Below are 12,425 nucleotides of genomic sequence, written 5' to 3'. Positions count from 1 at the left end.
GCGTAGGTAAGGGATTCTTGGGTGCATTTTGCTTGTGCGAACTGCGTTTAAAAAAATTAATCTCTGCGACTCAACTGCAGTTTCTCTCATAGTCAGCACAGTGCACCTTCTTATTTCTGAAATAGGCAAAATGTACCTATGTATAATCCAACAAATCGTTTAAAAATTTGCACACAGAATTAAATCTAGCTGAAAATTTTTCTGAACTGAAAATTGATATACTTATTATTTCGGTATATTGAATTGAGGATACAGGATAGTTCAGGTAATATAAAGTTCGTTTAAAAAAGACTACAATAATATTGCACTCTTGCATCCATGCAGTCCTTAGTCCATGCCAACAAGCATAACTTTTAGTTTTAACACTCATGATGTCACAATGTATTCTTTGTATCATAGTTAACACTGGGGCTTTAGCGATCACAAGTCTCATTTCTCTCGATTGCTAACGGTTGCTGATTTTAGGCAGCTCAAAATAAAAAAACAGGAGAGTAATACCTATACCTTTACATCAAGATTTAGATTTTTTATTGAAATGTATACTCATTATATTTTAAAATTTCTACTGATTGTCAAATTTAGGGGATAATTCTTTTGGAAACCTCGCAATATTTATCATTTTTCTCTAGGAATTTCGCGTTTTTTATTCTCCGGTAAGTTTGTGTGTCGCTAACTCGCTACACTTGTTTTCTACACATACCTACAGTATATTTCAATACATTTAACGTTAACATCGTACATCATTAATTAAAAAGCGATAATTATAATAAAAGGAAACTGTTGTCGTTTATGTAGAATGGATCGACATGAGAAGTCTGATCGAAAAAGTACGAATTGTTTTGAATTCTACGCACCTAAATTAATAAGAAAAAGTGTTTTCCCGAGAAATTTTGGTGTAGTCGAAAAGGAAGGTTATACACTGCCTTTTTTTGAGGCCCAAAAAAAAATTGTCCCAGATCGACCCGGAAAAATTTTGTCTTATAGAATGTGGCCTGTAGAATCCGTAATTTCAAATAGTTCCAAGATTGGGCTACTAGTTCAAAAGTTACAGCCCTTTGAATTTTTTTTCTAAATTGGTTTCTAGTCTATAACTTTTGATTGAGAAGTCTGATCGAAAAAGTACGAATTGTTTTGGATTCTACGCACCCAAATTAATACGAAAAAGTGTTTTCGCGAGAAATTTTGGTGCAGTCGATTTTTGTCAAAAAAGGAAGGTTGTACACTGCCTTTTTTTGAGGCCCAAAAAAAAATTGTCCCAGATCGACCCGGAAAAATTTTTTCTTATAGAATGTGGCCTGTAGAATCCATAATTTCAAACAGTTCCAAGATTGGGCTACTAGTTCAAAAGTTACAGCCCTTTGAATTTTCTTTCGAAATTGGTTTCTAGTCGATAACTTTTGATTGAGAAGTCTGATCGAAAAAGTACGAATTGTTTTGGATTCTACGCACCAAAATTAATAAGAAAAAGTGTTTTCCCAAGAAATTTTGGTGCAGTCGATTTTTGTCAAAAAAGGAAGGTTGTACACTGCCTTTTTTTGAGGCCCGAAAAAAATTTGTCTCAGATCGACCCGGAAAAAAATTTTCTTACAGAATGTGGCCTGTAGAATTCATATTTTCAAACAGTTCCAAGATTGGGCTACTAGTTCAAAAGTTACAGCCCTTTGAATTTTCTTTCGAAATTGGTTTCTAGCTTTGTTATTATTACTCACTTTTTTTTTCAGCATTATTAGAAAGAGAATTTTATAGATTTTGAGAGGTTCCACGAGGGTAAATACTATATTTTTAAGAGGGTGGCAGTTGGGGGTGCGAGGGTAAACGCTACTGGAAAGGGTTTTTGCAGTTTTTCTTTCTTATGATTTATGATAACTACCATTGAATCATAGGACTTATTCAATGTAATTACGAATTATATGTATAAGCTGGTTCGTTTTAAAATGAAAACCCTGTATGTGCACCTAGTATATCACGCACCAGTGTATTGTTGGTTGCAGGACGCTATCTGCAATTTGTCAAAGCACGCGTATGCTAATTATGCTGATTTATTTTTAGTCACCGTACAAATTAAATTGATTTAGCTTTAGGTAAATTAATTATTAAACAAACCTACGCTCGCCAGCACTCTATTTTTGTTTATATTATTATATGGCGACCCTGACTTTAGCTCATTTCAAGGTATCCACCTATCCCCAATGCTTCATTCTGTGTTTCACAAAAGAAATGGAGAATTAGTTTTTTTTACAATACGACAATCGTTAATTTTATCCTTCGGAGCCCGCATATTAATTAAATACAAAAACCGCTTAAAATTTAATCACCATCGTTATTGTTAAAAATTTGTAACTTAGTTTGCCCTCCTTTTTCGTAAGTCGTAGATGAAAGTTGATAAAATTTATATTGTGAGTGAACACCCACGTGTATAAAAGGTATACCGGGAGTTTAATATTTGCACTTTCACTTTTAACGGTGAAAATAACCATCAAACGGGTATCGAAATATATAGGTACATCAGGTATTCGTGATAATTTGCATTCTAGATCGTAAATCAAACCAATTCGGTAATTGTTTATTTGAGTTTGTAATGGTTTTTTAACTATGCCACATTTTCTCCGCACGCAAAGTAATGCAAAAATTTGTTACGGATACCTACGTGTATGTCGCTTTCGATTTTTGGTATTATAATCACTTTCGCACCAGCCTCAACTTTTGCCATGCACGAAGTATGGTATTTTGGTTATTGACACGCATTTATTAATAATTAGGGAAGATCGCTTGAGGTGTATTAATTATAAAGAGCTTATTGTTAATCTGCCATGATGCAAATTTGATTCCAATAGTATGGGAAAGGTCCATAAATCATACAAATTTCGAATCCCAACAATTTCCATAATTAATAGAGTGATTGCCACCTTTGACGTGAAATGTGTTAAATTTTATTTTTATGGCCTTTAAAATGATGTCACTCGATGGGGGCTGTAGGGGTAAATGCTAGCCCTAAGGTAGATACATCTATTAAACTTGTCTTTTGCTATTAAATTGACGTTTTGCAATTTTTGTTTTATTTATACAAATCACAAATTACGAGTACAATCAATCGGTGGCGCGCTTTAAAAAAGCCCTGTGTAAATAGTTCGCAAATGGTCCTGCAAAAAAATGTGAATCTAGGTAAGATATCAGCAGCGCTATGGTCGTCGGAAGTTAAATTTTTATAATTTACCAAGGAGAAATTTGATCAATTCAAAGAAAGGAGCATCTCGAATTCCAGGAGTAATGCAGCAGGCGAATACGGTAATTTCATCCCCAGAACCTTATTGGTGACGCGTTGAAATTATTTTTAGTACCAATGAACACATCTCGGCTCAGTCAAAGTATTGCAGCGCAGGATTCGCAGTAAGTACTACAGTTCCACTTCTCTTTCGATATATAACGCGACAGAAATTTTAACACTACTGGGTAAGTTGAAAAACAAACGCATAGCAATATGGACCAGTCCACAAGTAATAGATCATTATATAGGTTGATGTAGTCGGTCCTCTTAAAGTTATAATTGGCTGTGGTCTAAAACACGATTGTGTTTTGTAGGTATGCAAGAAAATCAGAGGAATTCTACCTAAAACATTAGACTCCTTTAATTTGTCTATGTCACATGTTAACGATGCTACTGCACTTTTCAATTCTTCAATTACCCTTAATAGGGCTTTACATCCTTTACAATCCCTAGTTACAGTAGTAGAGATAGCTGACTCACTTCGAGGCTGATTAGCATCACTGCAAGAGATTAACATCGCCAAGATGCACCTGAAATGGACTTCAGCGCCTCCAGATGATTTTTGTCAAGGCTTACGCATCTTGCATGATAGGATTTATTGCAATTCAATTAGAACATTGTAGATCAGGTAACTTTAAATTCCAGGTCTCGGTACAGATATTACATACCTACCGGGTAAATATTTTAAAACCGAACATAGGCAATTAACATGGGAAAAACGATCTTTGCATATCGTTGCTTTGCTCCTCATGTTAACTTAGAGGGTTTATAATGACACCAATCAAAGGAAGGTTTTTTTCTCATCTGATGATATACGAATTAGTTTATTTTCAGGTGTACTCGTATTTCTCATTATTTTATCAAAAATTCGGCAATAAATCCAATTAGCAAAATCATGTTAAGCCATGGAAATTTCCTAAAGAATTGAAATAGGTTTTCACACAGACGCTCATTAAAAGGCACGGAAAACAAACATCGCGTACTAGAGTATAAATATTTCCGCTATAAACCCTCTAAGTTAACATGGGGAGCAACTACCTATCTACAAAAAATATTTCGCCTATGTTAATTCCCTATGTTCGGTTTGGGAATATTTACCCTATATGTACATATAGCATACTCAAGAGATCGCGCACTTTCCTTTATCAAAGGATAATTACTTTATGATTATTAAATAAAAGAACTTTAATATAAACACTTAATACTGGGAGGATCGCACAAAACGTAAAACGTGTTGCTTGCACCAATGCAATAATAACACATTTATCAGATTAAAGAGAAATCTCAATTCTAAAACATGACCTGGAAACGTACACAACTAGAAGCTATATAGTTACTAAATTCCTACATATTTCTTTATGCTTCGGAGATCTGGGAGCTTAGGACTTTTAATCAAACGGAAGAATCAACGCCCCTAGTAAGTGCCCAATAAAGATAAGATATAATTGAACAAATTAGTCAAAACGTCTTACCGAAGATGTGAGCTTAATAACCATTATAAAAGCATCAAAGAATCATTCACAGCGGAAAGCTACCTTTCATTCAAGATCGCATAATTAAAACACGTGTAATGAACACGTGGTAAGAACCCCCATATTACTCTTGGTTTCAATGGAATCAGATATAGGTAGGTAAATGAAATCCAAAAAGTAACTGTTGGTGTCCAATATAATAAATCGCTGGGTATTTCACTGTCCTGTTTACACCCCATATATGGCCCTTCTTAAGCCTCTAGATAAGCTTTGTGATTTTGGATTTTAACTAAATCAATGATATCACAGTACGATTATTCTTCCTAGGATATGTACAATTTGCAAAACCCACAATATGTATAACATTATCATAGCTAGTCGACTTTGATCGATCAACCACATTGTGGGGACTTTTGCTCCAAATTAAAGTATGGCGCAGGTACATCAAACTTCCATTCAATTTAATGTGCTTCAACCCCGACGACAAAACACAAATAATTAGCTTCCAATTCGAAAAGTCTCACAATACTAATTTTACAGTGGTCACATTAATTAGTGTAATTGAGAGAAGCTTCAGTCACATCACGTAATTGTCCACGAGCCTAAGCACGTGTGCTCGTACGTGAACATTTGATAACACGTGCACTTCATCCCTTAAACGTGGTTCGGCTCTGTATTGGAAGTAACAGGTATACAGTGCGGACGTATACATCTAGGTAAGCGGATTTAATAAATTCAGTAACATTTCAAAGGGTGAAGTGGATTTAATTACAAGTGGGGGATTGTGTTTTTCAACTTGCCGTTTTTAAAATTGCGGGCCACGTCTGGCCTCGGGATAGTTATGGATATATTAACATGAGCGTACCTAATTATTACGTTCATCAGGAATGCAACGATATCAAACGGATGGCGTCGGAATGCGACGGAGTTTATAGCTTTTGGAATTTGGGAAGGCATCAGAAGTCGGATATGCACGTTTATGAACAATGCTCCAAACCGTATTGTAGTGAAGGTGAGTAGAAATGTCAGCATTTAGTCCGATAAAATATAGATAATTATTTTAAATTCTAGTGCTGTATCATTTGAAATTTTAAGTTGCAACAGAGTCATAACTCGTTTATTTTGAATCGGGGTTTTCTATCCTAATCTGAATTTAGAATTTGAATTCGAATTTAGTATCTAAACGGTTTTCGAATCGGCGAGTGTTTCTCTATGGAGAATAATTTGTTTAAATAAGATACATCGCCTAAGCGGTGGTACCTAACAGTCTAGTTTTTAGGAAGTTAATTGTCGTTACGCATATAAATATCCCTGAAATCAATTTCCAGCATTGATGTCATGTCATAGACAAAGTACAGGCTGTTGAAGTTGACGGCTCCTGAAATTAGCGAACTATTTACACTAGCAAAGTGCATCAAGAGCCAATAAACACTGGACTCGTCTTAAAGTATAAATTGGCGTCATACTTATCAAAATCTTTAAATTTCAGCATAACGATAAAATACGACCCAACCAGCGACTTATATTATACGATACCTATTATTGTTTGGATTCTGCGTTCCACATTCATAAACGTGTTTAATTTGTGTGTCGCTCGGAATACTCGCCTCGGAAGAACGCGTCCACGGAAAATCAACCCCTAAAAATAATCCAAAAATATCCACAGAGAGAACATCCTATAATGATCGTATGCACCGTCAAATTTAAGTAGGGTTTAGGAATAACCATCTTTTAAAATCTACGGCAACAATTTGCAATTGTCGCCATTCGCAACTGTAGTGCATATAGGAAACGGAAAATGCATCAAATGCAGTACATCACACACCAATTTTTACCCACGTTAAAATACAGCCATGGAAAAACCCCTTGAAAATTCGCTGACCAGAATTTGCTTAGTGATGGTGACGGCAATCCATAAAATTTTGTTCAATTTCAGTTGTGGTATCAAATGTTAGAACATTTATTTCCTTCCTGGGGGCTAATATTTGGGAATCGAATTTTCGGAGGCCGAGTTTTCCGGCTCGAATGTGCTGCACACGGCCCCAGGAAATAGGAATACAGTCCCATTTCTAAATGATGCACGCTTAACCCTGACATGAAAATCGCCCACCTGTTGTAGGTAATTGTCTATTGGGGTGTTAAATTTGACCCCAGATTACAGCATTAGGTAATTCTAACTGGAGCTCAGTTTGCTGTATAATTAGTGTCACATTACGACATAGAAAGTTCGTGGCACCAGACGATTAGAATTTTTCGCGTTTATTTGTCAAAATATCAGCAACGCTGCAGTGGGAGATGATCATGCGATGCGAATCTGCATTTTAAGTTTACCTAATTTTATGGGTTTTCTCCGACGAGACAATTTAAATACAAAGGTGGGTACGGAAATTTGTGTAAAATTGAAAAATGGTCTTGAGTGGTTCGATGATTATATTAAAGTAGAATCTTTAGAAGGCAATAAGTGGAGTGCCCAAGTGAACATTGTATAAATTCGATGAATAATGGATATAATATGGGGATTACCCTGGAGAATTTGTCCGCAAGTAAAATTATGTTAAATGATTTAAGTGAATTGAAAAACGGGGGAGATCGGGCTCTAGTAGGAGCTGCGATTCATAAGCGTGTAAAAATTGGTCGCGAAAGGACTATGGGAATGCGTTATTGTAATATAATAATACAACAATAGGTTAGCGTGTGTTTTCCGGTATTTGCGAAATCGAGAGTGGCCCCCACTATGAGGAGGTGGCCCATTCGCTAACCGGAGTCTCCACTACGTCCAGTTGCTCTTCCGGCTTGTAGGTGAGCACTCGAAGAGTGTTTACACAACGGTAGTGAAACACCGGGCTGCAGTTAGCATGTTATGAACATGAGTTTTGTGGTGCCGGTGAAAGAGTTACAGAAAATGGAATATCAGTTACCGCCACCACCTGTGACCACCCCAAACTTGGTAACCCACCAGGTACCGGTTGGTGTTATGCAGGGTACTCTTAACCATATACAAACAGTGCAGGATGATAACAATCGTTGGTCGCAGTACCACCAACTTTGGAGGCAGCATGTGTATATGAATGGTAAGGTTTTTACGAAAATTTTTTTCGCGAAACATTATAAGCGTGTCAACACAGCTAACCTTGAGTTTTCCCATCGCAAAAACTTTTGGAAACCATATGTAAGTAACAAGCCCATATCCAAGACCGCACATGTTTCCATCTATGCAAACATGTGCGAAAAACCATTGAAAAATAGAATGAAAGACTTGATAAATAAATTATTATATGCAAATCGTGTAAACATGGAGGACGCGTGTGTGAATGTAATTATCGTTTCCCAAAACTCTTTCTCCACGCGCGTGTGTGTGCTTATCTAGGTATTTATTTAAACAAAAATCTCGTGGACACTTCCTCTTCTCATTTCGATTTCACTTATACTCGAAAAATCGCGCAAATATAAATAAACCGCGCACTTCATTCGGACGACCTTGATTTTAAGCCGTCCTTGGAGAACGTAAGTAATTATGGGATCTAAAATTGGATTTGATTGACATATAATTTGAATCAAAAGAAATCCGAAGAAGAAACCGGAATTTTTCAAAACCTCACGCGCGCGGTACGTATACAATTCGGTGATTAGCCGGAAGGATTGATTTAATTAGCACTCCGATTTGTAATGAATGTTAGCTTTACCTACACATAAGACAGAAGCGTTCCTTTGTAATCGTGGAGTCGTGACTCTCACCAGGAAACTTTCAGCCAAATGTACGATATTACAATTTTGCACCGCATTTCCTGTTCGACTCTCGACTATTTTACGCTTTAAGTTTTGTTTGAACTTAATTACAATGTAAAAATGTCAAAATATCTGCAGCTTGCTTTTACGGTTCTATGCGCGGTTAGAATAATCCTTTTGAAGCTTGCCCAAAATTCAAAATTGATGATTTGGTGTTTAAACGACAGGCCTGGAACATCTCTCCTCCTACTATTTCCATGAAACTGTATTACGCACGTTCCGGATCAAGGAATCAACGGCTTTATTAATCCCTAAATTGCAGCAACCCTTGACTCACTTAAAAAAAATCCCACTTAAGAAAACAAACTCCTAACTTTATGCTTTTTCTATATTTACCAGTTTGGCGAAACCAGATTTACCATTATAATAGGTATATAATATATCACTAAGAGCGTTTAAGTAGAAAATTAAATTCTCCCAATTCATTTACAGCAATAACGTCAAACAGTCGAAACTACGGCCTTTAAACGCAATAAAGAGACGCTTTAAATACCATGGTGGTAGATAATGGCGTAAGTTCTTTTTATAATATGAAAAAGTCACAAATTCTCCTGAATATCTGCCATAAGACACTTTGCCAAATCATTCATCAAGGTATTGGCTTAGGTTACTTTATAATGAGGACTGGTCGAGCTTTTAACAAAGTATCCAATTTACTTATCAAAAAGCTCCTCGAGAGCTCTAAAAAAAATTAATTGCGATTCCCACTCACAATTTGAAGCTTTCGAATATCGATTTTTTTAAGTGCTCGCAATTTTTAAGAGCTCGCGATTGCTAACATACCTATTACCACACCATCACTCTATCTAAAAAACGGCATATCAGCTCCTCTTTTACGCCTTTGCTGTGCTTTAATCTATTCGAGTCACTAAAGTTCTTTGTGATAAATAAATTCTGCTCAAGCAAAGGAAGTGGTAATTAAAGAAGTATGAACGAGTCGCGAAGAAGGTGGCAAGGAGAGGAAAAGTGAAAGTCAAATATCAAAGTTTGACAATTTTTAGCGAACTTTGAGGAATATTTGAAGTGTTAAATTTCAACTTGAAAGCCAACAGCATCAAAATTTAGACAAAAAATATTTCAAGCCGCGATTATGAAAGAAATTTCAATCATGAGTTAAAACATCAATTTTCATGAAAAAATGAAGAATGCACAAATATATTTCAACTTGTGATGCTGAAACGAAGCTTCAAACCATGTTTTAAAACCGTGATACTTTCAAAATTGTGGGATTGAAGGATGCACTTCCACTTTAAACCCCTTGATTTTAAATTTTGGGGGGCGAAAATTGTAGAAGAAATAATTTACAGCAAGGATCATTGTATACAGTCTGTTTCAAATTGAGTCAGCACTATTGCTAACTTTCTTAGTTAGAAAGATGGTTGATTTATCAAAGTGGTGTATTTTTTCTACTGAATCAAATAAACAAACATAAACATATGCGTCCCTTACATCGTGGAAAACGCAAAGTTCGAGTTTATTTTCCGTTACAATAATTTTCAACATTCTCTTTATTTTTACCAAGGTTGTAGGTTGTAAGTTCGTCTTAAAGGAAACTCGAAGTTTGTGTTTTCCACGATTTAAGGGACGCGTATATTAATACTAGAGGATAAATTTAGAAGCAATGTACAAATGTGAACAAACGTCATTTTATCATTTTATGGATAACTATAGATCGACATGAAAATAATTGAAAAATTGTGCTATTTGAAGTATTTTAGATATGTTGCATTAAACACTTTTGTAGAGAATTTAATAAGCTATCATATGATGTAATGATATGCATATTAAAGAAGTCAATTTTTTTATGATCTGAAAAATAAGATATTGATATTTTTTTAAATTATATGGATTTTGTAGAAATTTGTAAAAATACACAATTTTGGCAATTTAACCGCCTTTCTAACTCTACAACTAAGAAAGCTAGCAATAGTGCCAACTTACATTGAAACAGATTGTATTTTCAAGCTCACACCTTGATAACCAAAATGTCAAATTCTAGAGTTGACCGATGCAGAAAAAGTATATTTTTAATTAATGAAGTGCACGTAATTGAATGTTCGGAATGTTCGGATGTTAAATTGTGCGTTTGGACCTTTTCTCAATCAAAGAGTAGTTGGTGTAGGGGCTAAGATCTGTTTTTGTTCTCCAGACCGCTCGTCGATACAGTTTTAGGGATGTTTGATATTATTCTACTGGCGTATGGTTTGCCGATGACCAATAGCACAGTGTCTTACAAATTTCACAAACTTCGTAATTAAATCAATGAGCCCGAAATTTATTTGCGAAATTATCACTTTAATTTCCTTATCAGTCCAAATAACAAGATATTGCATTTAAAACTCTAAAAATATCATTTTTCGGATATCCGGTATAATGATATTGATAACGCGCTGAAGGTCCAATCAAACTGACTTTAAACACAAACGATTGGAAAGATTTATCACATATTATGTGCGAAAAAAACCTTGTAAAAATGTTGTCGCGCAGACTAAAGCGTATGCATGGTACCGTAATTCAAAATTCTGAAAGTGCAACTTGAAATAAATAAGTATGTCGGTAAGCGGCATATCTGTTTCAATACTTAGGAAGGAACTTTTGCGGTAAATTACAGGATACCGCCCTTTCTTCAACATTGATATCGGCCAGCGTTTAAAGATAATCCGAGCGAATTGTAAGTTTCATACGAAAAACTGAAAAGTAGGTAATATCAATACAACAATAAAAGTTATAAAATGAGGTTTACAACCAAATGTTCCTTCCGTTTGCGGTCCGTATTCAAAACGTTATTATAACACTATCAAATGTCCGCATCCTACAACAATTAAGCGTATGCATTGTTTTTAAATTTGCAAGAAGAATAAATTTCGCACATCGCCGTAAGTGAAAACTTTCTTAAATTAATTAATTAACTACCAGGTAACTATAGTTAAATTTTTATGTGCGTACCGAAGTTCGCCAACCCGTATACAATAATTGGACAACATATATTATTTCCTTATAGTTATAGGAAATTGTTAATTAACTTCTCAATTACTAGTCGAGATGTTAAAAAATGAAGTTGGTGTAATTAAGAAAATTTTATTTCGGAAATTATAGGTTCGCATATTATATATATAGTTATTAGTGCGAAAGTTACAGAAAAAACAACGAGCGCTTAAAATTATTTTAATTTCGAATTGTTAAATATTAATAAATAAGAGCGACCTTCAATTATGTTCGTGCAATTTTTCGACAGTTTTAATGAAAGTGCATGGGCATTTACTAATGAGATAATTAAGTTCCTTTTGTAGCAAAAAATGCAATTGAGAAATTTCTACCTTCGGCAACAATTTGGAATTAATTCTAATTAGGAGAGGATTTTCGCCAACTCATTTTTGCTAATGTTGGATGATTTCTAAACGGGGTTCTCCATAATATACTCAGGGGTTCTATGGAAAGAAAGGGTCGACACTTCGTCTCCTTACCTCTAAACTTTAGTCTTCAGTAACGGGGGTTATGTGGACAGCACCTGTCCGTTATCGACTAAATTTGATAGGTTATTTGCAGCCCTTATAATCAACTTGTGCCGCTCTAAAATTATGTGAATTTCGGAATTTAGGACGTTTGTTAGACGTATCATCATACGATTTCGAACGTGATATAATTAAAGTCTAGATTTTTTTATAATCTTCCATGCAAATTGAAAGAAATTGAAATTTTACGTTTAATTACCTCATCATTTCGAAGTTTATCGCGGCACATTTCCTTCTCTTCTTCGTCAATTTGTTCAAGTTGACCACCACTCTTTTTCTATGCAAAATGCTCTAGAAAAACGTAACAGAATTTCACTAAAAGTTGATTTAGAAACATTTTAGGGGAACATTCCGTACAACATAAACGTGACGATGATAGTCCACATGTCA

The 12,425-nt window shown here is 35.2% G+C and overlaps 1 protein-coding gene across 4 annotated transcripts in view; it reads left to right on the top strand.

The window, feature by feature from the left end:
• LOC116175190 (hepatic leukemia factor) overlaps window positions 1-12,425 on the top strand; it is an 86,894-nt gene that overhangs the window by 29,427 nt on the left and 45,042 nt on the right. Inside the window, exon 1 of one of the 4 annotated variants that reach the window (XM_031493325.1) lies at window positions 5,578-5,749. The exons of 1 other annotated variant lie outside the window; for it this stretch is intronic. In XM_031493325.1, the coding sequence (XP_031349185.1) occupies window positions 5,593-5,749 (157 nt within the window). In that variant the 5' untranslated portion in view covers window positions 5,578-5,592. Of the gene's footprint in view, window positions 1-5,577; window positions 5,750-7,403; window positions 7,809-12,425 lie in introns of those variants that run through there. 2 more of the 4 variants (XM_031493324.1, XM_031493326.1) reach the window with 2 other exon arrangements.

The sequence above is a fragment of the Photinus pyralis genome, unplaced genomic scaffold (genome assembly GCF_008802855.1).
Source record: "Photinus pyralis isolate 1611_PpyrPB1 unplaced genomic scaffold, Ppyr1.3 Ppyr1.4_LG6, whole genome shotgun sequence".
In the NCBI taxonomy this organism is placed as follows: domain Eukaryota; kingdom Metazoa; phylum Arthropoda; class Insecta; order Coleoptera; family Lampyridae; genus Photinus; species Photinus pyralis.
This window is presented reverse-complemented; position numbering and strand designations above follow the sequence as displayed.